This window comes from Pezoporus occidentalis, unplaced genomic scaffold (assembly GCF_034315485.1).
Source record: "Pezoporus occidentalis ecotype Australia unplaced genomic scaffold, CSIRO_AGI_Poc_V1 ctg373, whole genome shotgun sequence".
Lineage (NCBI taxonomy): Eukaryota > Metazoa > Chordata > Aves > Psittaciformes > Psittacidae > Pezoporus > Pezoporus occidentalis.
The window spans coordinates 270978-293449 of record NW_026915695.1 but is presented as its reverse complement, the minus strand read 5'-3'; the positions used below and the strand labels follow the sequence as shown (position 1 = coordinate 293449).

Below are 22472 nucleotides of genomic sequence, written 5' to 3'. Positions count from 1 at the left end.
AAGATGATGGTCATTTGGGATTTATTCTGAGCATATGGAATGGCTTCTGTTTTCACCCAACTTCCCAATACCTCCATTGATCACCTTGTAAAAGAGAGGTAATGACAGGCTTGATGGCTGTGCCCAGGATTGCAAAGCACTTCTGCAAGGTGCCCAAGACTCCAACACATGAGCAAAGTGGGAGGATTAGGGATCGATCAGCATTTATTGGTGCCATGAGGTCAGCTACAGCATCACATCTTTCATGTCATGGTGTGTCATTGTCCCTCCCACTAACTGTTTGTTCCCCAGGTCACCTTTGATTGCTACTCTAACCTATGAGGACGGATTCACTTTGTTTCACGAGGCATCACTGATTGATTTCATCATTAGCTGGGGCTTCTGTCCCTGGGCATTGCCACTGCCCCAGGCAGTCTTGAGTATGTATAAAAGCTGAGGGCTTCACAGCTCTCTATCCTGCTTCATTCATTCCTGATCATTGTGGTAAGTCCAAGACTTATGTCCCTCTTTCCTCCTTCAGCTCTGTCTTCCTCTGTCTCCTGTAATCCCATTTCTTCACAAATAGTTACGATCTGATAGCGCTCTCTCATAAGCAGGGAAAGGCTAAGGATTTAAACTTCCATCTGAGATCCATAGGGAATAATAATGCACCTTTAGATCTCATTGATTGGCAACCTTCATTTGTTGAGGGGGCTTTTCTTCTTTCCTATGGGTGGGACAGGCTGAAGAAATGTGTGGGAGAGCAAGGGCTTTTCAGCATCAAGTCCACTGGGGAATGGGACTTTGCTTTGACTGCCTGAAATGATCCAGGCCTGTCCTGGAGCAGAGGTTGCAACTGCAGGAGTGAGGAGGGATTTGGGGTTATGCCTTGGACTGCACCGTAACTCTCCCATCTCTTGCAGCTTAACCTCCCAAAGACAAGAATGGCCTGCTCCAGCCTGTGTGCCCCTTCCTGTGGGGTGGCTGCCCCACGCCCCCTGGCTGACACCACCAACGAGCCCTGCGTGCGTCAGTGCCAGAGCTCCTCGGTGATGATCCAGCCCCCAGCCACGGTGGTCACCTTCCCCGGACCCATCCTCAGCTCCTTCCCTCAGCACAGCGTTGTGGGCTCAGCGGGAGTCCCTGCTATTGCTGGGGGCTCTGGCGGCAGTTATGGAGGCCATGGTGGTTATGGAGGTTATGGTGGCCACGGGGGTTATGGAGGCCTTGGTGGCCTTGGCGGTTACGGAGGCTTCGGTGGCTGCGGAGGTTATGGCGGCTGGGGCCGAGGCCTCGCGTCCTTTGGCGCAGGCTGCGGGATCTGCTAAGCCCCACCTAGTGCCGGCCAGAGATGACACAGAGCTCCAAGAAAGACCTTGACGTATCCCAACATGATGTTGCCCATTGGAAGAGCATACCTTCATCACTGCTGGAATCCAGGCTTGGATGCCTCGTGCCTTCTTGTTGTCCAAATTTGCCTCCCTCCTGCTCTGCTTGAGCACCCTTTCAAGAGACTGGCTACCCCTGATGACAGAGACCCGCACTGAGCACCTGCTCCTACAGCATGGTTTATGCTCTTTGTTTCTCGGTCCACTCCCTGGAAATGTGGGCTGACCTTGGTTGGGGCCCTGCTCTTGCCCAACTCTTTACCCCTCTTAAACTGCAATAAATTCTGTGCTGCACTGCAACGTCGAGCCTTGTGTTTTCCTGATCCTTGCTTCTTTCAACGTGCACTAAGCCTCTGAGCATGTTGACCCGCACTGTTTGTATTTCTCATGTTGTGCCATTTGGTTACTTTGCTCGGTTTGTTCTGATTGATGATGACCGTCACAGATGGGTATCCTAGAGCACTATCCAGTGAGCTCTCTCTGGTCTCCCAACAGCAATGAACACCAAATTTTGCCTATGCCTTTTTGGAAGATACGAAGGAGACAGAGGGTTATGGAGGAAGATCTTTCAAATCCTCCTCAAAAGTGGCATGCTTCCATTGCCTCCTTCTGTTGCCTTGTTACTGGTCATATTGGGATGTCCAGGGAAAATGAAGAGGATACCTGTGCATTCACAGTGCTCTTGCCACACGTTGGACTTGTGCCCATGCCCAAATAGTGACTGGGACCAGTAGGAAGGGATGTGATAGACACTGGAAAATCTTCCCAAGTGTCTCTCCGAGACATGATTTGTCCCTGGGTATCCAAGTTGCATGAAACATAAAGCTACTTGAGTGGGAAGCTGCAATGCCAACGCTGCTGAGGTTCCTCCCTTACGCAGGTAACTTCTCACTGTGTCATCCCAGCCCTGCACACGGGTCTTGCACAAAGACAGTTCTTGCCAAAGCCATCAGGAAGGTCAATGCAGCAGCAGGGTGGTCATTTCTGGGGACCTCAGGAAAAGAGGCATCATCCATCCCCATATCTCTTCAGTTTGCTGTGAACTGTTTCTCCGGTCTGTGCCGTGTGCTGGCTCACATGGTGGCATGTGTGTCTCTCTTGAGGACACTGTTCTGGGGGGGATGCTCGAGCCCGTCACAACTGCTGTGGCTGGGTGCTTTGGGAGGTGTGTGGCAGCATAGTCTACATTATGGTCTTGAATGTGAGGAAGGGCAGAAATAGTCCTCAAAGGCAGTTGCAGGGCATGTGTCTTTAAGCTCTCCTGTCATTCCTTGTCATAGACATGTCTGCAAGCTGAAGGTGGGTGACACAGACCTGGCTGGCAAGATCTTCACCTAAAGCAGTTGGGGGAGACAAGGCAAATGTTCTCCAAGGAGCACTGGGAGACAGAGGGAAAACTGGTGGTGGAAATGGTGCAGGCATGCAGGATTGTGGTGGCAAGGCATTTGGGGAGGTGTTGGGAACTGTTTACTCTCTTCCCCTTTGAGCTGTGGCCTTACAAGAGTCCTTGAACTGGATCTTTGCCCAGGGGCCGTGTCTCCTGCCATGACTATCGAGGGGTCCTGGGGCTGCAGGCAGCCGATGAGAAATGAACAGAATGGGCAAGAAAATCCTTGTGAAGCCCATCATGCCATTTTGTGCTGCAGAGCGCAGGAGCCTAATGCTGAGATGAGAGAGATGGCAGAGGGGGGAACTGTGCTTAGTGGAGATGAACAAGGTCCCTGCTCACCGTAACCATCTCTGAACAACCTTTTGATTCCTGAGGGAAGCAGGAGGAAGCTTGGCAGCTTCCAAAGGTCCCTCTGAGAAGGCAGTGTCTGGGAGCTCCCTTGAAAACGCAGGAGAACCCATGCCGATACCTGGAGTACTGCATGTGGAGGTCATAATATAAAATCAAGGGACAACGATGCGATGCAACACAGCTTTTATTGCAGTTTGAGGAGGAAAGGAGCTGGGAGAAGTGCAGAGCCCTGACCAAGAGAAGCCTGCGTCTCCAGGCAGTGGGCAGAGCCACAAAGAGCATTAAGCATGCTGCAGGAGCAGGCACCCATCATGGGGCTGCATTGTCACTCTAAGCATGCCCTCAAACAATACTGAATTGGGGCATAAAATACTTAGAGTTGGCCATCAGCAGGTACCGTGTCCCCAGGCTCTGGAACCCAGCAGTGCTGAAGGGATGTTTTTCTTTGGCCATCATCAGTTGGGAAGTGCGAGTGGCTTTCTTGGAGAACTCTGTCATCTGTAGAAGGACCCAGGTGAGGCTTAGCAGATCCCGCAGCCTGCGCCAAAGGACGCGAGGCCTCGGCCCCAGCCGCCATATCCTCCGCAGCCACCGAAGCCTCCATAGCCTCCATAGCCCCCATAGCCACCAAGGCCTCCATAGCCTCCAGAGCCACCATAACCACCATAACCACCACGGCCTCCATAACTGCCGCCAGAGCCCCCAGCAACGGCAGGGACTCCCGCTGAGCCCACAACGCTGTGCTGAGGGAAGGAGCTGAGGATGGGTCCGGGGAAGGTGACCACCGTGGCTGGGGGCTGGATCACCACCGAGGAGCTCTGGCACTGACGCACGCAGGGCTCGTTGGTGGTGTCAGCCAGGGGGTGTGGGGCAGCCACCCCACAGGAAGGGGCACACAGGCTGGAGCAGGACATTCTTCTCTTCGAGGGATCAATCTTTAAGACAAGACAAAGTTACGGTGCAGTACAAAGCATAAGCCCAGATCTCTCCTGTGTTTGTTGCACATGGAACATCTGCTAAAGGCATTCCCTGGACTATGTCAGGCAGTCAGAGCCAAGTCCCATTTCACCGTGGACCTGCTGCTGTGAAGCCCTTGCTCTCCCACACGCTCTGTGAATCTGACTTCCCCGTAGGTAACAAGAAAAATCCCCTCATCATAAGAAGACTGGAAATCAATGAGATCAAAAGTTCCATTATTATTCCCTATGGATCTCAGAGGGAAGTTTAAATTTGCAGCCTTTCCCTGGTTATGAGAGAGCACTGCCAGATCCTAACTATTCATGGTGAAACGGGGGTAGAGTAGACAGCAAATGAGACATTGAGGAAGACAGAGCTGAGGAAGGCAAGAGAAAAATAAGTCTTGGACTTACCACAATGATCAAGAGAGTCGAGTGGAAGAAGCTGGATAGGGAGCTGTCAAGCCCTCAGCTCTTTTATACATGTCCTACTCTTCCTGGGCAGTGGCCAGCGTCAGGCACAGATGTCTCAGCTGATGATGAAATCAAGCGGTGAAGCCTCATGAAGCAAAGTGAATCCATCCTCACCGGCGAGAGTAGCGAGCAAACGCGCCCTGGAGAGCAAACAGGGAATGGGAGGGACAGACCATGACACGCCATGACATGAATGACAAGGCTATGCTTTAACTGACCTCATGGCACCAATAAACCCCGATCGATCCCTGATCCTCCCACTCTGCTCATGCACTGGAGTCTTGCTCACCTTTCACTCCTGGCCACAGCCATCACGCCTGCATTGCCTCTCTTTTACAGGGAGGTAAACAGAGGCATGAGGACTTTGGCCAAATAGACAGGCCATTCTACATGCTTGGATTGGGTCCCAAAGGGCCACCATCTTCCAATGCACTTTTGGGAAAACAGGTCAGGAGCATCCCTTAGCCATCTCCATGACCTTGCTCATCAGGGTGTGATCGACGATCCCGATTGACAGCAAGAGAAAGAGTACTAGCTGTACGTACTGCGTGGGACAAGAATCACATGCTGGGAGATCAGCACCGCCATGTTACGGGAGCAGTGAGATCCGGCAGCAGGATCCTGTGTGAGAGGGTGATGTGCACAAAGTGGCGGGAGGGCAGGAAGGGTACCAGGATTCCCCCAACTTCCTTGGCCACGTGTCTGTGCGTGTTTTTGTCCTCGATCCCTTTCTGGAGGGCTCGATTTCTCAGCTGGACATTGAGGGCTGCACAACGAAAGGTTGGTGAGCACCCACAGAGAGCCAGGGTGCACGTGGCCACGCTCTCCGAAGGCAAAGGCACGCAGAGCGGTTCTGGCTCACTCAGCAGTGGGGCTGCTGCTGAGTGTGGCATGACTGGACACAGCAATCTTCTGCAAGATGCCTGTGACACCTCCATGCAGACAAAGTGGGGGATTACTGACAGATCCCTGTTTATTGAAGCTGCAATGTCTGCTAAATCAGAAGGTTGCTTATCATGGAATGTGGAGTGCATATGCCATCAGCCGTATGTACTCCAGGGCACCTTCGCATAGAGAATGGCATTTCCCTCACCAAATTCCCAATACCTCTATTGATCACCTTGTAAAAGAGAGGTAATGACAGGCTTGATGGCTGTGCCCAGGATTGCAAAGCCCTTCTGCAAGGTACTCAAGACTCCAACACATGAGCAAAGAGGGAGGATTAGGGACCGATTGGGGTTTATTGGTGCCATGAGGTCAGCTACAGCATCACATCTCCTTTCATGTCATGGTGTGTCATTGTCCCTCCCGCTCCCTGTTTTGTCTCCAGGGCACATTTCCTCGCTACTCTAACCAATGACGATGGATTCACTTTGCTTCAAGAGGCATCACTGCTTGATTTCATCATTAGCTGGGGCTTCTGTTGCTGAGCATTGCCACTGCCCCAGGCACTCTTGGGTATGTATAAAAGCTGAGGGTTTCACAGCTCTCTATCCTGCTTCATTCATTCGACTCTCCTGATCATTGTGGTAAGTCCAAGACTTATGTCTCCCTTTCCTTCTTCAGCTTTATCTTCATCAACGGGTCTTCCTCTGTCTCCTGTACCCCCATTTCATCACAAATAGTTACAATCTGATAGCGCTCTCTCACAAACAGGGAAAGGCTAAGGATTTAAACTTCCATCTGAGATCCATAGGGAATAATAATGCACCTTTAGATCTCATCGATTGGCAACCTTCATTTGTTGAGGGGGCTTTTCTTCTTTCCTATGGGTGGGACAGGCTGAAGAAATGTGTGGGAGAGCAAGGGCTTTTCAGCATCAAGTCCACTGGGGAATGGGACTTTGCTTTGACTGCCTGAAATGATCCAGGCGTGCCCTGGAGCAGAGGTTGCAACTGCAGGAGTGAGGAGGGATTTGGGGTTATGCCTTGGACTGCACCGTAACTCTCCCATCTCTTGCAGCTTGACCTCCCAAAGAGAAGAATGTCCTGCTCCAGCCTGTGTGCCCCATCCTCTGGGGTGGCTGCCCCACGCCCCCTGGCTGACACCACCAACGAGCCCTGCGTGCGTCAGTGCCAGAGCTCCTCGGTGGTGATCCAGCCCCCAGCCACGGTGGTCACCTTCCCCGGACCCATCCTCAGCTCCTTCCCTCAGCACAGCGTTGTGGGCTCAGCGGGAGTCCCTGCTATTGCTGGGGGCTCTGGCGGCAGTTATGGAGGCCATGGTGGTTATGGAGGCTTTGGCGGCTACGGAGGCTTCGGTGGCTGTGGAGGTTATGGCGGCTGGGGCCGAGGCCTCGCGTCCTTTGGCGCAGGCTGCGGGATCTGCTAAGCCCCACCTGGGTCCTTCTACAGATGACAGAGTTCTCCAAGAAAGCCACTCGCACTTCCCAACTGATGATGGCCAAAGAAAAACATCCCTTCAGCACTGCTGGGTTCCAGAGCCTGGGGACACGGTACCTGCTGATGGCCAACTCTAAGTATTTTATGCCCCAATTCAGTATTGTTTGAGGGCATGCTTAGAGTGACAATGCAGCCCCATGATGGGTGCCTGCTCCTGCAGCATGCTTAATGCTCTTTGTGGCTCTGCCCACTGCCTGGAGACGCAGGCTTCTCTTGGTCAGGGCTCTGCACTTCTCCCAGCTCCTTTCCTCCTCAAACTGCAATAAAAGCTGTGTTGCATCGCATCGTTGTCCCTTGATTTTATATTATGACCTCCACATGCAGTACTCCAGGTATCAGCATGGGTTCTCCTGCGTTTTCAAGGGAGCTCCCAGACACTGCCTTCTCAGAGGGACCTTTGGAAGCTGCCAAGCTTCCTCCTGCTTCCCTCAGGAATCAAAAGGTTGTTCAGAGATGGTTACGGTGAGCAGGGACCTTGCTCATCTCCAATAAGCACAGTTCCCCCCTCTGCCATCTCTCTCATCTCGACATTAGGCTCCTGCTCTCTGCAGCACAAAAAGGCATGATGGACTTCATGCAGATTTTCTTGCCCATTCTGTTCATTTCTCATCGGCTGCCTGCAGCCCCAGGACCCCTCGATAGTCATGGCAGGAGACACGGCCCCTGGGCAAAGATCCAGTTCAAGGACTCTTGTAAGGCCACAGCTCAAAGGGGAAGAGAGTAAACAGTTCCCAACACATCCCCAAATGCCTTGCCACCACATTCCTGCATGCCTGCACCATTTCCACCTCCAGTTTTCCCTCTGTCTCCCAGTGCTCCTTGGAGAACATTTGCCTTGTCTCCCCCAACTGCTTTAGGTGAAGATCTTGCCAGCCAGGTCTGTGTCACCCACCTTCAGCTTGCAGACATGTCTATGACAAGGAATGACAGGAGAGCTTCTTAAAGACACATGCCCTGCAACTGCCTTTGAGGACTATTTCTGCCCTTCCTCACATACAAGACCATAATGTAGACTATGCTGCCACACACCTCCCAAAGCACCCAGCCACAGCAGTCGTGACGGGCTCGAGCATCCCCCCCAGTACAGTGTCCTCAAGAGAGACACACATGCCACCATGTGAGCCAGCACACGGCACAGACCTGAGAAACAGTTCACAGCAAACTGAAGAGATATGGGGATGGATGATGCCTCTTTTCCTGAGGTCCCCAGAAATGACCACCCTGCTGCTGCATTGACCTTCCTGATGGCTTTGGCAAGAACTGTCTTTGTGCAAGACCAGTGTGCAGGGCTGGGATGACACAGTGAGAAGTTACCTGCGTAAGGGAGGAACCTCAGCAGCGTTGGCATTGCAGCTTCCCACTCAAGTAGCTTTATGTTTCATGCAACTTGGATACCCAGGGACAAATCATGGCTCGGAGAGACACTTGGGAAGATTTTCCAGTGTCTATCACATCCCTTCCTACTGGTCCCAGTCACTATTTGGGCATGGGCACAAGTCCAACGTGTGGCAAGAGCACTGTGAATGCACAGGTATCCTCTTCATTTTCCCTGGACATCCCAATATGACCAGTAACAAGGCAACAGAAGGAGGCAATGGAAGCATGCCACTTTTGAGGAGGATTTGAAAGATCTTCCTCCATAACCCTCTGTCTCCTTCGTATCTTCCAAAAAGGCATAGGCAAAATTTGGGGTTCATTGCTGTTGGGAGACCAGAGAGAGCTCACTGGATAGTGCTCTAGGATACCCATCTGTGACGGTCATCATCAATCAGAACAAACCGAGCAAAGTGACCAAATGGCACAACATGAGAAATACAAACAGTGCGGGTCAACATGCTCAGAGGCTTAGGGCACTTTGAAAGAAGCAAGGATCAGGAAAACACAAGGCTCGACGTTGCAGTGCAGCACAGAATTTATTGCAGTTTAAGAGGGGTAAAGAGTTGGGCAAGAGCAGGGCCCCAACCAAGGTCAGCCCACATTTCCAGGGAGTGGACCGAGAAACAAAGAGCATAAACCATGCTGTAGGAGCAGGTGCTCAGTGCGGGTCTCTGTCATCAGGGGTAGCCAGTCTCTTGAAAGGGTGCTCAAGCAGAGCAGGAGGGAGGCAAATTTGGACAACAAGAAGGCACGAGGCATCCAAGCCTGGATTCCAGCAGTGATGAAGGTATGCTCTTCCAATGGGCAACATCATGTTGGGATACGTCAAGGTCTTTCTTGGAGCTCTGTGTCATCTCTGGCCGGCACCAGGTGAGGCTTAGCAGCTCCCACAGCTGGCACCAAAGGACATGAGGCCTCGGCCCCAGCCGCCATATCCTCCGCAGCCACCGAAGCCTCCATAGCCTCCATAGCCCCCATAGCCACCAAGGCCTCCATAGCCTCCAGAGCCACCATAACCACCATAACCACCACGGCCTCCATAACTGCCGCCAGAGCCCCCAGCAACGGCAGGGACTCCCGCTGAGCCCACAACGCTGTGCTGAGGGAAGGAGCTGAGGATGGGTCCGGGGAAGGTGACCACCGTGGCTGGGGGCTGGATCACCACCGAGGAGCTCTGGCACTGACGCACGCAGGGCTCGTTGGTGGTGTCAGCCAGGGGGTGTGGGGCAGCCACCCCACAGGAAGGGGCACACAGGCTGGAGCAGGACATTCTTCTCTTCGAGGGATCAATCTTTAAGACAAGACAAAGTTACGGTGCAGTACAAAGCATAAGCCCAGATCTCTCCTGTGTTTGTGCAAAAAACTCTGCCAAGGCAGGCAGGGAGAGATCTGCAAGAGGCTCCCAAGAGCTGCACTTACCCGTTTGATCAGGAGAGTCAAGAGCAGGAATATGGATAGAGGTTGTAAAGTCTTCTGCCCTTTTATACATTTCCCAGTCCACCTGGGGCATTGGGCATGGGGTGCGGGCAGAATCCACAAGGACTCATGGAAGCCAGTGAATAAACTTCATGACACACGGAATTAGACATGTAACTCTTGGCCCTCTTTATTGGGGTCAGTGGTATGCTAATGTGCCCCAGAGTGCATATGGGTGGTGGGATATGGCATGGCACAGTTCATGATAGACAAGGTGCTGATGAAGCTGAGCTAGCAGCTCCAATAAACACGCATCTGTCATTAACTTCACCCCCCTTTTGCCTACATAGAAGAGTCACAGGCATTTCTCAGAGGATTGCTGTGCCCAGCCATGCTGCCCACAGTAGAAGCCCTACTGCTGAGTGAGCCAGCAGTGCCCTGCTTGTCTGTGCCTGCGGGGAGAGTGGCTACATGCACCCTGGCTCTCTGTGGTTTCTCACCAGCCTCTCCTGTAGCAGTCCTCAATGTCGATGTGAGGAATTGAGTCCCTCCAGAGAGGGCTCGAGGAGGACCATGCTCACAGACACGTGGCCAAGGAAGATGTGGGAGTCCTGCTTTCCTTCCTGCCCTCGTAATCCTCCGTGCACGTCTGCCTCTCACACATGACTCTGCTGTCGTACCTCACTGCTCCCCAAACACGTCAGTGTTGAGCTCCCATCATGCGGGTCTTGCCCCAGACAGCAAATGCAGCTCTTACTGTTTGTCTGTCAATCAGCAAGCCTCAATCACTCCCTGATAAGCAAGGTCACAGAGATGTCTAAGATATATTCCTGACCTACTTTCCCAAAAGTGCATTGGAAGATGGTGGTCCTTCGGGACTCATTCCAAGCATAAGGAATGGATTCTCTGTTTGCCCAACCTTCCAATGCCTCTATTGATCACCTTGTAAAAGAGAGGTAATGCAGGCGTCATGGCTGTGCCCAGGATTGCAAAGCACTCCTGCAAGGTGCCCAAGGCTCCAGCACATGAGCAAAGTGGGAGGATTAGGGATCGATCATGGTTTATTGGTTTTGTGAGGTTAGCTATAGCATCGCCTTGTCTTTCAAGTCATGGCGACCCATGATTTGCCCCTCCCATTCCCTGTTTGCTCTCCAGGGCATGTTTGTTTGCTGCTCTCCCCAATAAGGATGGATTCACGTTGTTTCATGAGGCTTCACCACTTGATTTCATCATTAGCTGGGGCTTCTGTGAATGATGCTTGCCACTGCCCCAGGCAGTATAGGACAAGTATAAAAGAGCTGAGAGCTTCACAGCTCCCTATCCAGCTTCTTCCACTCGACTCTCCTGATCACAATGGTAAGTCCAAGACTTATGTTCCTTTTTCTTTTCTCAGCTGTCTTCTTCGATGTCTCTTTTGCTGTCTTTTTTGCTCCCCTTACATTGTGAATATTTAGGATGTGGTGGTGCTCTCTCTTAACCAGGGAAATACTGGGAACTTAAACGTGCATTAAGATCTTGATGTAAGGTTATGGAACACTGATGCACTGTGGTCCCTTTGGATCTCATCGACATCCCATCATTTGCTTTTGATCTCGTCTATTTCCCATATTCATTTGATGAGGGGGCTTTTCTTCTTACCTATGAGGCCGTCAGTCTCAGGGAGCATGTGGGAGAGCAAAAGGTTTACAGCAGCAGGTCAACTGTGGAATGGGACTTAGTTCTGCCTGCCTGTGATAATACAGGCAGTGTTCTGGAGAAGAGGTTCCAAATGCAAGAGGGTCATAAGGGATTTGGAATAACGCCTTTGACTGTACTGTAACTCTGCCTGTCCTCCAGCTTGACCTCCTGAAGAGAAGAATGCTCTGCTAAGGCCTGTGTACTCCTTCCTCTGGGGTGGCCGCCCTGTGCCCGCTGGCTGACACCACCAACGAGCCCTGTGTGCGTCAGTGCCAAAGCTCCTCAGTGGTGATCCAGCCCCCAGCCACGGTGGTCACCTTCCCCGGACCCATCCTCAGCTCCTTCCCCCAGCACAGTGCTGTGGGCTCAGCAAGAGTCCCTGCCATTGCTGGGGGCTATGGTGGCAGTTATGGAGGCTATGGTGGATTTGGCGGCTATGGTGGCTACAGTGGCTATGGAGGCCTTGGTGGCTATGGGGCTATGGAAACTATGGTAGCAGTGGAGGCTATAGAGGCTTTGGCAGCTACAGAGGCTTTGGTGGCTATGGGGGCTGCAGATATGGCAGATGGTGCCAAGGCCTCATATCATTAGGTGCCAGCTGTGGGAGCTGCTAAGCTCCACCTGATGCTCGCCTCAGATGACAGCTCCTGGAAAGGCTCTGGCACATCACAACATGATGATGTCCAAAGGAAGAACAACCCTTCAGCACTGCTGGGGTCCATCGCTTCGATGCCTCAAGCCTGCTGGAGCACAACTCTGCCTTCACTCTGACCCGTTTGAGCATCCCTTCAAGACTAATTGCCCCTAATGACAGTGACACACACTGGGCGCCTGCTCCTCTGGCACTGCTGATGCTCTTTGTTGCTCTGCCCACTGCCAGTAGACGTGGGCTGATCTTTGCCAGGGCTTTGCTCTTCTCTCAACACCTTCCCTCCCTAAACTGCAATAAACACTGTGTTTCATCACAGTGTTGACACTTGGATTTATTTGATTCTTCCTTCATACACAAAATCCAAAGTTGCAGTAAGGGTTCCCATGAGTGTCCCAGACAGCTCCCATCCACGGCCTTCTCATGGAGACCTTCAGAGGATGCCTGACTTCCTTCTGCTTTCCCTCAGAAATGACATCTTGCTACAGGAGGTTTGCCCAGAGCAGGGACTGTGGTCAGCTGGAGGGACTACATCTAATCCTTCTTTCCCTCCCTTCTCTTTTCACCACCTTTGGCTCCTATATCGTGCAGACTGAGAAGAACTGCTGTGACCAGCAGTGGGTTTGCTGACCTCTCTGGGCATTTTTCATTGGCTGCCTGCAGCCCCAGGCCTCCTGGATTGGCATGCCAATGCAGCCATCTCAACAGCAAAGGCCCACCTCAGATACACTTGGGAGAATAAAGCTCAAATGCAGAGTGTCACCAATCCTCAGCACCTCCCCATATGCCTTGCCTCCATCACCTCCACATTCCTGCAGCCTTTCACCATATTCACCTCCAGGTTTCTTCTCTCTCCCAAGGATCTTTGAAGCACTTTTGGCCTCGTCTGCTCTCACTGGGGAAGCATAAGCTTTTCTCATCCATTCCCAGTGTCACCCACCTTCAGCCTGCAAACATGGCTCTGCCCAGGAATGACAGCAGAACTTCCCACAGCCCCATGCCCTGGAACAGACTTTGCTGGACCTTTTATTGCCCTTCCTCATATGCAAGCCCACAATGTAGCCCACACTGCCACACACCTCCCAAAGCATCCAGCCAATACAGGATCACTGAAGCCCTCTTCTACCATGGTACACTCAGTAGGCACACATGGGACACCATGTGAGACAGCACAGAGCTGATGACTGAGAGAAAGTTCAGGGAACTGGTTAGATAAGAGGATGGATGACCCCTCTTTTCCTGGGTACCCAGCAGTGACAAACATGCTGCCACATTCACCTTCCTGATGGCTTTGTCCAGAGCAGTGCAAGACCACTGTGCATTACCTAGATGCAACAATAAGAAGACACTTGGAGAAGGAAGGGGCCTTTGGAGGATCAGTAGTGCAACATCTCGCTAAAAGAGCTTTGTGCTTCGTGTGACTTGGTTACTTGGGGACAAATCATACCTTTGAAAGGTAACTTGGGAGCATGTGGCAGTGTCTATCACACACTTTCTCACTGGGTGTAGGGACATGGATGATACATGCACTTATTGTCTCAACCTTTCCGTGGAGCTCCCAGTGTGACCAATACCAAACCAACAAAAAGAGGTAATGGCAGCATGCTGGTTTGCTGAAGACTTGGAAGAACTTCCAAAGGACCCATAAAGCATTTTCACATCTTCCAAGTGGCCTTTGAGAATACATTGTTTTTATTGCTGTGCTTCACAAGACTGAGACTGAAGATCATCAAAAGTTGGAAATCACTGACCAACAGTCCTAACAGTAGTGCTACCAGGGGACTACTGTGGGAGCTTCAAGCAGTGCAGACTAACGACTGGAGATTAAGGGCAAGTAGGAAAGAAAAAAGGATCAGGAAAAACCAAGGGTCACATTGCGGTGCAACACAGCTTTATTGCAGTCTGAGGTGGGGAAGAAGTTTGGACAAGAGCAGAGCCCAGACCAAGGCCAGCCAAAATCTCGTGGCTGTGGGCAGAGCTATAAAGAACATCAGCCCTACCACAGGAGAAGGCACCAAGACTGGGTCTCTGCTATCAAGGCAACAAATATGGAAGGGATGCTCAAGCAGGGCAGAAGAAATGAAGTGTTGGCCCAGAAGGAGGAATGAGGCGTCCAAGCTCTGGATTCCAGCAGTGCAGAAGAGATGTTCTTCCTTCGGAAATCATCATGTTGGGATATGCCAGGGGCTTTCCTAGAGCTCTCTGTTGTCTAAAGCTGGACCTGGGTAGGGCTTAGCAGCTCCCACAGCTGGCACCGAAGGGAAGGAGGCCTCTGCCCCAGCCGCCATAACCACAGCCCCCAAAGCCTCCGAAGCCACCAAAGCCTCCATAGCCACCAAGGCCTCCATAGCCTCCACAGCTACCATAGCCACCAAGGCCTCCAAAGCCACCAAGACGCCCATAGCCCCCATAGCCTCCGTAGCCCCAGTAGCCACCAAGGCCTCCATAGCCACCATAGCCACCGAGGCCTCCATAGCCTCCAAATCCACCATAGCCTCCATAACTGCCACCATACCCCCCAGCAATGGCAGGGACTCCTGCTGAGCCCACAACGCTGTGCTGTGGGAAGGAGCTGAGGATGGGTCCGGGGAAGGTGACCACCGAAGCCGGGGGCTGGATCACCACTGAGGAGCTCTGGCACTGACGCACGCAGGGCTCGTTGATGGTGTCAGCCAGCGGGCATGGGGCGGCCACCCCACAGGAAGGGGCACACAGGCTGGAGCAGGACATCTTTCAGGCAGGCAAGGAGTCCTGGAAAATGCACCAGGGATTAGGCAAGGGTGAGGGCAAGAAACTCTGTCAAGGGAGGCAGGGAGAGATCTGCAAGAGGCTCCCAAGAGCTGCGCTTACCCGTTTGATCAGGAGAGTCAAGAGCAGGAATCTGGATAAAGGTTGCAAAGCCTTCACCTCTTTTATACACGTCCCAGGAGGCCCAGGGCACCAGCCAAGGGGCGGGGGCAGAATCCACAAAGACTCATAGAAGCCAGTGGATAAACTTCATGACACATAGATAAGTAACTCCAGTCCCTCTTTACTGGGGTCAGTGGTATGCAGATGTTCCTTGGAGTGCGTATGGGTGATGGGATATGGCACGGCATAGTTCATGATAGACAAGACGCTGCTGTAGCTGACCTTGCAGCATCAGTAAACCCAGGTCTGTCATTATTCCAGCACTTTGCCTACATGGAGAGTCACAAGCATCTCTCAGAAGTTTGCCGTGCCCAACCATGCTGTCCTCAGCAGCATCTCTGCTACTTAGTGAGCCAGGGCTGCCCAGCGTGCCCGTGCCTGCGGGGAGCATAGCCACGTGCACCCTGGCTCTCTGTGGGTGCTCATCAGCCTCTGTCACAGCCCTCAATGTCCAGCTGAGGAATCGAGGCCCTCCAGAGAGGCCTTAAAGAGGACCACCCTCACAGACATATGGCCAAGGAAGCTGGGGGAGTCCTTATTCACCTCCTGCTCTTCTGCCATCCGCGCACTTCCCCCTTTCCCACATGACCCTGCTGTTGGATCTATCTCACTGCTCCCCAAGCACGTCAGTGTTGAGCTCCCAGCATGTGGATCTTGCCCCAGATGGCAAATGCAGCTCCTACTCTTTGCATTTCTGCCCATTTCTGTCACGATCCTCAATCACACCCTATCAAGGTCGTGGAGATGACCAAGGCTTAAGCATGCTCCTGAGCTGTTTCCCTAAAAGTGCATTTGGAAGATGGTGGTCCTTTGGGACCCATTCCAAGCATATGGAATAGCTTCTCTGTTTGCCCAACCACCCATTGCCTCTGTTTACCACCTTGTAAAAGAGAGGTAATGACAGACATGATGTCTGTGCTAAGGGTTTCAGAGCACTTCCACAAGGTTCCCAAGAATCCAGCACATGAGCAAAGTGGGAGGATTAGGGAGAGATGAGGATTTACAGCTGCTGTTGCGTGAATAATAATAGAGCCATATTCCATAGAAGGATGTGTCATAGTTTATGCTTCCTATCAGCTCTTTCTTAACACAATTTTTTTTTATAATTAAACAACATATAATTGTTTCACATTAATGCTTGCGTCAAGTTTGCATGCTTCTCATCTTGATTACCTGTAGACAAGCTATATGACAGTAATATTCTGGGAGATGCCTGGGACTCTTCCATGTAGGCAAACATCGGGATTAGTGACAGATCTGTGTTTATTGATGCTGCCATGTCAGCTACAGCAGCATCTTGTCTGTCATGGAATGTGCTGTGCCAAATTCCTTCACCCATATGTGCACCAGGGCACCTTCACATACCACTGACCCCTATAAAGAGGGACAAGAGTTACTTATCTAATTATGCGTGTCATGAAGATTGTTCATTAGCTTCCTTGAGTCCTTGCTGATTCTGCTCACACCCCATGGCTGATGCTCTGGGCAGTCTGGGATATGTATAAAAGGGCAGAACACTTCACAGCCTCTATCCAGATTCCTGCTCTTGACTCTCCTAATCAAACAGGTAAGTGCAGCTCTTAGGAGCCTCTTGCAGATCTCTCCCTGCCTCTCTTGACAGAGTTTCTTGTCCTCACCCTTGCCTAATCCCTGGTGCATATTCCAGGACTCCGTACCTGCCAGGAAGATGTCCTGCTCCAGCCTGTGCGTCCCTTCCTGTGGGGTGGCCGCCCCGTGCCCACTGGCTGACACCATCAATGAGCCCTGTGTGCGTCAGTGCCAGAGCTCCTCAGTGGTGATCCAGCCCCCGGCCTCAGTGGTCACCTTCCCCGGACCCATCCTCAGCTCCTTCCCTCAGCACAGCGTTGTGGGCTCAGCGGGAGTCCCTGCCATTGCTGGGGGCTACGGCGGCAGTTTTGGAGGCTATGGAGGCCTTGGTGGCTATGGTGGCTATGGAGGCCTTGGTTTCTACGGGGGCTATGGTGGCTATGGTAGCTGTGGAGGCTACGGAGGCCTTGGAGGCTATGGAGGCTTTGGGGGCTGTGGATATGGAGGCTGGGGCCGCGGTCTCAGGTCCTTCGGTGGTTGGTGTGGCAGCTGGTAAGCCACACCTGGGACCTGCCTCAGATGACAGAGAGCTCCAGGAAAGCCTCTGGCACATCCCAACATGATGATGCCCAAAAGAAGAACGTCTCTTCCGCACTTCTGACATTGAGAGCTTTGACACCTTTTGCCTGTTGGAGCCCAACTCTGCCTTCCTCCTCCTCTGCTTGAGCATCATTTCCAGAGGCAATGACCTCTCAGATCAGAAACCCCCACCACGTGCCGGCTCCAGTGGCAGGGCTGATGCTCTTTGTAGTTCTGCCCACTGCCTGCAGTGGTTGCATTGCCTTGGTTGGCATAATCCACTTCTCCCAGTTTTTTCCCTGCTTCAAACTTCAATAAAAGCTGTGTTGTATCGCAATGTTGAGCCTTTGTTTTTCCTGATCCCTTCTTCTTTCTCTCTTGCCCTAAACCTCTGGCCTTCTTGTGCTGGGCTTCTTCAGTAATCCACAGTAGTGGTTTTGGAGCACTTGGGTAGCTTGCTCAGTCTAATGTGAATGAGGATGACCGTCTCATCTGGGTTCTGTGGAGGATGTCACAGCGAGCTTCCTCTGGTCTTCCTCCAGCAATAAACACAATACATTCCCAGAGCTCTCTTGGAAGACGTGAAAGCACCTTAGGTGTCATGTGGAATGTTTTCAAAATGCTCTGCAAAGTGAGTATTGTACAATTGCCTCCCATTGTTGGCTTCCATAATGGTCACATTGGAAGGTCCAGTTAAATGGAGAAAAAGAAATGCAAGCAGAGTGCTGCTGGCACATGCTGGTAATATCCCATGCCCATTCAGGTATGGGTACTACTCAGAAAGGCACGCAAAAGTTTTCCCAAGTGTCTGCTCTGAGCCAGGATTTTCCCCCTATATCCAAGTCAAAGGAAGCATAAAGCTTTTTGAGAGGGAGGTTGCAGTGCCAACCCCGTCAAGATCCCTCTTTCCCCAAGTACCTTCACCACGTGTGATCCCAGCACTGCACTTTGGTCTTGTACAAAGACAGTTCCAGACAAAGGCATCAGGAGGGGCAAATTGAGAGCACGTTGGTTATTGCTGGGGAGCCCAGGTAAATACATGTCCTCTGTGCCATATCTGCCCGGATTTACCTGCACTTTCTCTCAGACACCTTTTATGTGGTGGCTCACGTGGTGTCTCCTGTGTGTCCGCTGAAGGCACTGTGGTGGAAGGGGGTTTGGGTGATCCCATCTCTGCTGCCATATCTGGGTGCTTTTGGAACCATTTGGCTGTACATGCTACATTGTGAGCTGGTGTATGAGGAAAGGCAGGAAAAGGCCAGCAAATCTGTTTCAGGACACTGGGTGTAGGAAGTTGTCCTGTTGTTCCTGGGAACTTCTGGGTCTGCAGTGTGAGGTGGGTAACATGGCTGGGAAGAGCTTCAGCAGTAGCAGTGAGGGGCAGATGGGAACAATAGTGCTCTGAGGAGCATTAGAAGATGGAGGAAACACTGCAGGTGAACATGGTGCCAGGTTGCAGGAATGTGGAGGCAATGGAGGCAAGGCATTTGGGGAGGATCTGGCAATTGGTGACACTCTTCTTTAGACCTGTATTCTAACAAGTGACTCTGAGCTGGACCTTTACCTTTGAGATGACTTCATTGCTATGCCAGTCCCATGAGAGCTGGAGCTGCAGGCAGCTCATGGGAATGGCCAGAGTGGGCAGAAAATTCACTGCTGGTCCCAACAGTTCTTTTTGAGCTGCAGTGCAGGAGCTTAAGGAGAGCAGAAGCCACGGAGGGAAAGAAAGATTAGCTGTGGTCAATGAGCATGAGCAGGGTCCCTGCTCTGGGCAGCCCTCCCATAGCAACAGATGATTTCTGAGGGAAAGCAGGAGGAAGCCAGACACCACCCAAAGGTCTCCTTCAAATGGTCATGGGTGGGAACTGTCTAGGACACTCATGGGAAACCATAATGCCACATGGGATATTGTGCATGGAGGAAGAATCAAATAAAACCAAAGGTCAACAATGTGATGCAACACAGCTTTTATTGCAGTTTAAGGGGGAAAGGAGTTGGGACAAGAGCAGAGCCCCAAGCAAGGTCAGTCCAGCACTGCTGGCAGTGGGCAGTGCTCCAAATGGCATCAACCATGCTGCAGGAGCAGGAACCTAGTGTGGGTCTCTGTCATCATGGGGCAACGAGTCTTGAAAGAATGCTCAAGCAGAGCAGGAGGAAGGCAGAGCTGGGCTCCAACAAGCAAGAGGCATCCAACCTCTAGATCCCAGCAGTGATGAAAGGAATGTTCTTCCTTTGGGGATCATCATGTTGGCATATGCCAAAGGCTTTTCTGGAGCTCTCTATTATCTGAGGCCAGACGCCAGTGGGGTTTAGCAGCTGCCACACCAACCACCAAAGGACCTGAGACCGCGGCCCCAGCCTCCATATCCACAGCCCCCAAAGCCTCCATAGCCACCAAAGCCTCCGTAGCCTCCACAGCTACCATAGCCTCCATAGCCCCAATAGCCACCAAGGCCTCCATAGCCACCAAGGCCTCCATAGCCACCATAGCCACCATAGCCTCCAAATCCACCATAGCCACCATAACTGCCACCATAGCCCCCAGCAATGGCAGGGACTCCCGCTGAGCCCACAGCGCTGTGCTGAGGGAAGGAGCTGAGGATGGGTCCAGGGAAGGTGACCACCGTGGCTGGGGGCTGGATCACCACTGTGGAGCTCTGGCACTGACGCACGCAGGGCTCGTTGGTGGTGTCAGCCAGCGGGCATGGGGCGGCCACCCCACAGGAAGGGACGCACAGGCTGGAGCAGGACATTCTTCTCTTCAGGAGGTCAAGCTGCAGGAGAAGACAGAGTTATGGTGCAGTACATGGCCTGATGACAAATCCCTCCTCACTCTCTTCCGCTTTCAACCTCTGCTCCAGGACATTCCCTGTATCATGTCAGGCAGTCAGAGACAGCGCAGAAACCTGAGCTGCAGATGACATGCTGCTGTAAACCCCTTGCACTCCTCCATGCTCTATGAGCCTGAATGCCCCTGAGACTGACATAGGAAAAAAGACCCCACATCAATCAGAGATAAGAAAACAGTGACCTCACAAGGGACTTGATTGCATTGGTAGACTTATAGATCTGACCTACAGGTTGAAGTTCAAACCTTTCCCTGTCTCTAAGAGAGCACCGTCGCATCCTATCTATTATCATGAAAGGTGATGGAGAAGACAGCAAAGAGATGTTGACAAAGATACACAGCTGAAGAAGGAAAAAAGGACGTAAGCCTGGGACTTACCTGAAGGATCAGGAGAGTCAAGAGGAAGAAGCTGGATAGGGAACTGCAAAGCCCTCAGCTCTTTTATACGTGTCCCACACTGCCTGGGGCAGTGGCCAGCGTCAGCGACAGAAGCCCAAGCTAAAGAGGAAATCAAGCTGTGAAGCCTCATGAAACAAAGTACGCATCCTCACTGGGGAGAGAAGCAAGCAAACGCGCCCTGGAGACCAAACAGGGAATGGGAGGAACAGATCACGACACGCCATGACATGAAAGACAAGGTGATGCTGTAGCTGACCTCATGGCACCAATAAACCCCGATCGGTCCCTAATCCTCCCACTTTGCTCATGTGTTGGAGTCTTGGCACCTTGCAGAAGTGCTTTGCCATCCTGGGCACAGCCATCACACCTGTCATTACCTCTCTTTTACAAGGTGATAAACAGAGGCATGGGAGCTTGGGCAAAGACAGAAGCCTTTCCACATGCTTGGAATGACTTCTGAAGAGGCAAGGCATTCCAGTACCCTTTTGGGGCAACAGTTCAGAACCATTCCTAAAACTGGGCCATCTCTATGACCTTGCTTATCAGGGTGTGACTGGACCTTACCGACCAAGAGGCATGAAATGAGTAGGAGCTGCATTTGATTTGTGGGGGGAGACTCATACAGTGGGAGCTCAACATTTACGTCTTAGGTGAGCAATGACATCCAGCACCAGGCTCATGGATGGGAAGGATACATGCACAGAGGCGTAGGAGGGCAAGAAGGGAACCATGACTCCCCCAGCTTCCTTGGCCACGTGTCTGTGAGTGTGGACCTCCTCGAGTCCTCTCTGGAGGGACTCAATTCCTCAACTGGACATTAAGGGCTGATACAGGAGAGGCTGATGAGCACCCACAGTGAGCCAAGGTGTGCACATGGCCACGCTCCTACAGGCACAGGCATTCTGGGCACTGCTGGCTCACTCAGCAGTGGATAGGCAAAGAGGGGGATTAATGTCAGATCCGTGTTTATTGGTGCTGCAAGGTCAGCTACAGCAGCAACTTGTCTATCATGGAATGTGTCATGCTATACCCCATCACCCGTATGCACTCCAGGGCACATTCGCATACCACTGACCCCAATAAAGAGGGACAAGAGCTACTTATCTAATTATGTGTGTCATGATGTTTATCCACTGGCTTCCATGAGTATTTGCGGATTCTGCCCACACCCCATGGCTGATGCCCCAAGCAGTCTGGGACATGTATAAAAGAGCTGAAGGCTTCACAGCCTCTATCCAGATTCCTGCTCTTGACTCTCCTGATCAATCAGGTAAGTGCAGCTCTTGGGAGCCTCTTGCAGATCTCTCCCTGCCTCCCTTGACAGAGTTTCTTGTCCTCACCCTTGCCTAATCCCTGGTGCATTTTCCAGGACTCCATACCTGCCTGAAAGATGTCCTGCTCCAGCCTGTGTGTCCCTTCCTGTGGGGTGGCCACTCCATGCCCGCTGGCTGACACCACCAATGAGCCCTGCGTGCGTCAGTGCCAGAGCTCCTCGGTGGTGATCCAGCCCCCGGCCTCAGTGGTCACCTTCCCCGGACCCATCCTCAGCTCCTTCCCTCAGCACAGCGTTGTGGGCTCAGCGGGAGTCCCTGCCATTGCTGGGGGTTACGGTGGCAGTTTTGGAGGCTATGGTGGATTTGGAGGCTACGGAGGCTATGGTGGCTATGGAGGCCTTGGTGGCTTTGGGGGCTATGGAGGCTATGGTAGCTGTGGAGGCTATGGAGGCTTTGGGGGCTGTGGATATGGAGGCTGGGGCCGAGGCCTCCTGTCCTTCGGTGCCAGCTGTGGGAGCTGCTAAGCCCCACCGTGGTCCATCCTCAGACAACAGAGAGCTCCAGGAAAGCCTCTGACACATCCCAACATGATGATGCCCAAAGGAAGAGCATCCCTTCAGCACTTCCAGTTTTCAAATCTTGGAAGCCTCCTGACAGCTTTTGTCCCATTTTTTTTTTTCATTTCCTGCTTGAGCATCCCCTTAAGACTCATTTCCCTCTGATGACAGAGACTCACATCAGGTGCCTACTCCAGTGGCAGAGCTGATGCTCTGTGTAGTTCTGCCCATGGCCTGGAGATGTTGGACGGCCTTGGTTGGGGACCTGCTTTTTCCCCAGTTACTTCCCCACCTCAGA

The 22472-nt window shown here is 52.2% G+C and overlaps 8 protein-coding genes and 1 pseudogene across 10 annotated transcripts; 5 read left to right on the top strand and 4 right to left on the bottom strand.

The window, feature by feature from the left end:
* The first annotated feature begins 923 nt into the window (after nucleotides 1-923).
* On the top strand, nucleotides 924-1307 carry LOC134170442 (claw keratin-like). Its single transcript, XM_062631801.1, has one exon. It carries the CDS (start codon nucleotides 924-926, stop codon nucleotides 1305-1307), a length of 384 nt encoding a protein of 127 aa, XP_062487785.1.
* Nucleotides 1308-3629: 2322 nt separating this feature from the next.
* On the bottom strand, nucleotides 3630-4026 carry LOC134170440 (claw keratin-like). Its single transcript, XM_062631800.1, has one exon. It carries the CDS (start codon nucleotides 4020-4022, stop codon nucleotides 3630-3632), a length of 393 nt encoding a protein of 130 aa, XP_062487784.1. The 5' UTR covers nucleotides 4023-4026.
* A 2495-nt stretch (nucleotides 4027-6521) lies between these two features.
* LOC134170439 (claw keratin-like) lies at nucleotides 6522-6869 on the top strand. The gene has a single exon (XM_062631799.1). It carries the CDS (start codon nucleotides 6522-6524, stop codon nucleotides 6867-6869), a length of 348 nt encoding a protein of 115 aa, XP_062487783.1.
* A 2286-nt stretch (nucleotides 6870-9155) lies between these two features.
* LOC134170438 (claw keratin-like) lies at nucleotides 9156-9591 on the bottom strand. The gene has a single exon (XM_062631798.1). It carries the CDS (start codon nucleotides 9585-9587, stop codon nucleotides 9195-9197), a length of 393 nt encoding a protein of 130 aa, XP_062487782.1. The 5' UTR covers nucleotides 9588-9591; the 3' UTR covers nucleotides 9156-9194.
* A 1999-nt stretch (nucleotides 9592-11590) lies between these two features.
* Nucleotides 11591-12024, top strand: LOC134170437 (claw keratin-like; annotated as a pseudogene).
* A 2267-nt stretch (nucleotides 12025-14291) lies between these two features.
* On the bottom strand, nucleotides 14292-14953 carry LOC134170436 (claw keratin-like). Of its 2 annotated transcripts, XM_062631797.1 has the most exons (2): nucleotides 14492-14953; nucleotides 14292-14410 (listed from the first exon to the last, which is right to left on the bottom strand). In XM_062631797.1, the coding sequence occupies exons 1-2, from the start codon at nucleotides 14787-14789 to the stop codon at nucleotides 14292-14294; spliced, it is 417 nt and encodes a 138-aa protein (XP_062487781.1). In that variant the 5' UTR covers nucleotides 14790-14953. The 2 variants fall into 2 exon arrangements, with proteins under 2 accessions (XP_062487781.1, XP_062487780.1); XM_062631796.1 differs by having other exon boundaries at nucleotides 14292-14953.
* Nucleotides 14954-16656: 1703 nt separating this feature from the next.
* Nucleotides 16657-17249, top strand: LOC134170435 (claw keratin-like). The gene has a single exon (XM_062631795.1). The coding sequence runs from the start codon at nucleotides 16657-16659 to the stop codon at nucleotides 17071-17073; it is 417 nt and encodes a 138-aa protein (XP_062487779.1). The 3' UTR covers nucleotides 17074-17249.
* A 2156-nt stretch (nucleotides 17250-19405) lies between these two features.
* LOC134170433 (claw keratin-like) lies at nucleotides 19406-19849 on the bottom strand. 2 transcript variants are annotated; one of them, XM_062631794.1, is made up of 2 exons: nucleotides 19543-19849; nucleotides 19406-19497 (listed from the first exon to the last, which is right to left on the bottom strand). In XM_062631794.1, exons 1-2 carry the CDS (start codon nucleotides 19847-19849, stop codon nucleotides 19406-19408), a joined length of 399 nt encoding a protein of 132 aa, XP_062487778.1. The 2 variants fall into 2 exon arrangements, with proteins under 2 accessions (XP_062487778.1, XP_062487777.1); XM_062631793.1 differs by having other exon boundaries at nucleotides 19406-19849.
* A 1417-nt stretch (nucleotides 19850-21266) lies between these two features.
* Nucleotides 21267-22248, top strand: LOC134170432 (claw keratin-like). The gene has a single exon (XM_062631792.1). The coding sequence runs from the start codon at nucleotides 21734-21736 to the stop codon at nucleotides 22139-22141; it is 408 nt and encodes a 135-aa protein (XP_062487776.1). The 5' UTR covers nucleotides 21267-21733; the 3' UTR covers nucleotides 22142-22248.
* The last annotated feature ends 224 nt before the right edge of the window (nucleotides 22249-22472 follow it).

Coding starts and splice junctions, on each gene's coding strand:
- LOC134170442 (XM_062631801.1), top strand. CDS start 924: ATGGCCTGCTCCAGCCTGTGTGCCCCTTCCTGTGGGGTGGCTGCCCCA.
- LOC134170440 (XM_062631800.1), bottom strand. CDS start 4,022: ATGTCCTGCTCCAGCCTGTGTGCCCCTTCCTGTGGGGTGGCTGCCCCA.
- LOC134170439 (XM_062631799.1), top strand. CDS start 6,522: ATGTCCTGCTCCAGCCTGTGTGCCCCATCCTCTGGGGTGGCTGCCCCA.
- LOC134170438 (XM_062631798.1), bottom strand. CDS start 9,587: ATGTCCTGCTCCAGCCTGTGTGCCCCTTCCTGTGGGGTGGCTGCCCCA.
- LOC134170436 (XM_062631796.1), bottom strand. CDS start 14,789: ATGTCCTGCTCCAGCCTGTGTGCCCCTTCCTGTGGGGTGGCCGCCCCA.
- LOC134170435 (XM_062631795.1), top strand. CDS start 16,657: ATGTCCTGCTCCAGCCTGTGCGTCCCTTCCTGTGGGGTGGCCGCCCCG.
- LOC134170433 (XM_062631793.1), bottom strand. CDS start 19,849: ATGTCCTGCTCCAGCCTGTGCGTCCCTTCCTGTGGGGTGGCCGCCCCA.
- LOC134170432 (XM_062631792.1), top strand. CDS start 21,734: ATGTCCTGCTCCAGCCTGTGTGTCCCTTCCTGTGGGGTGGCCACTCCA.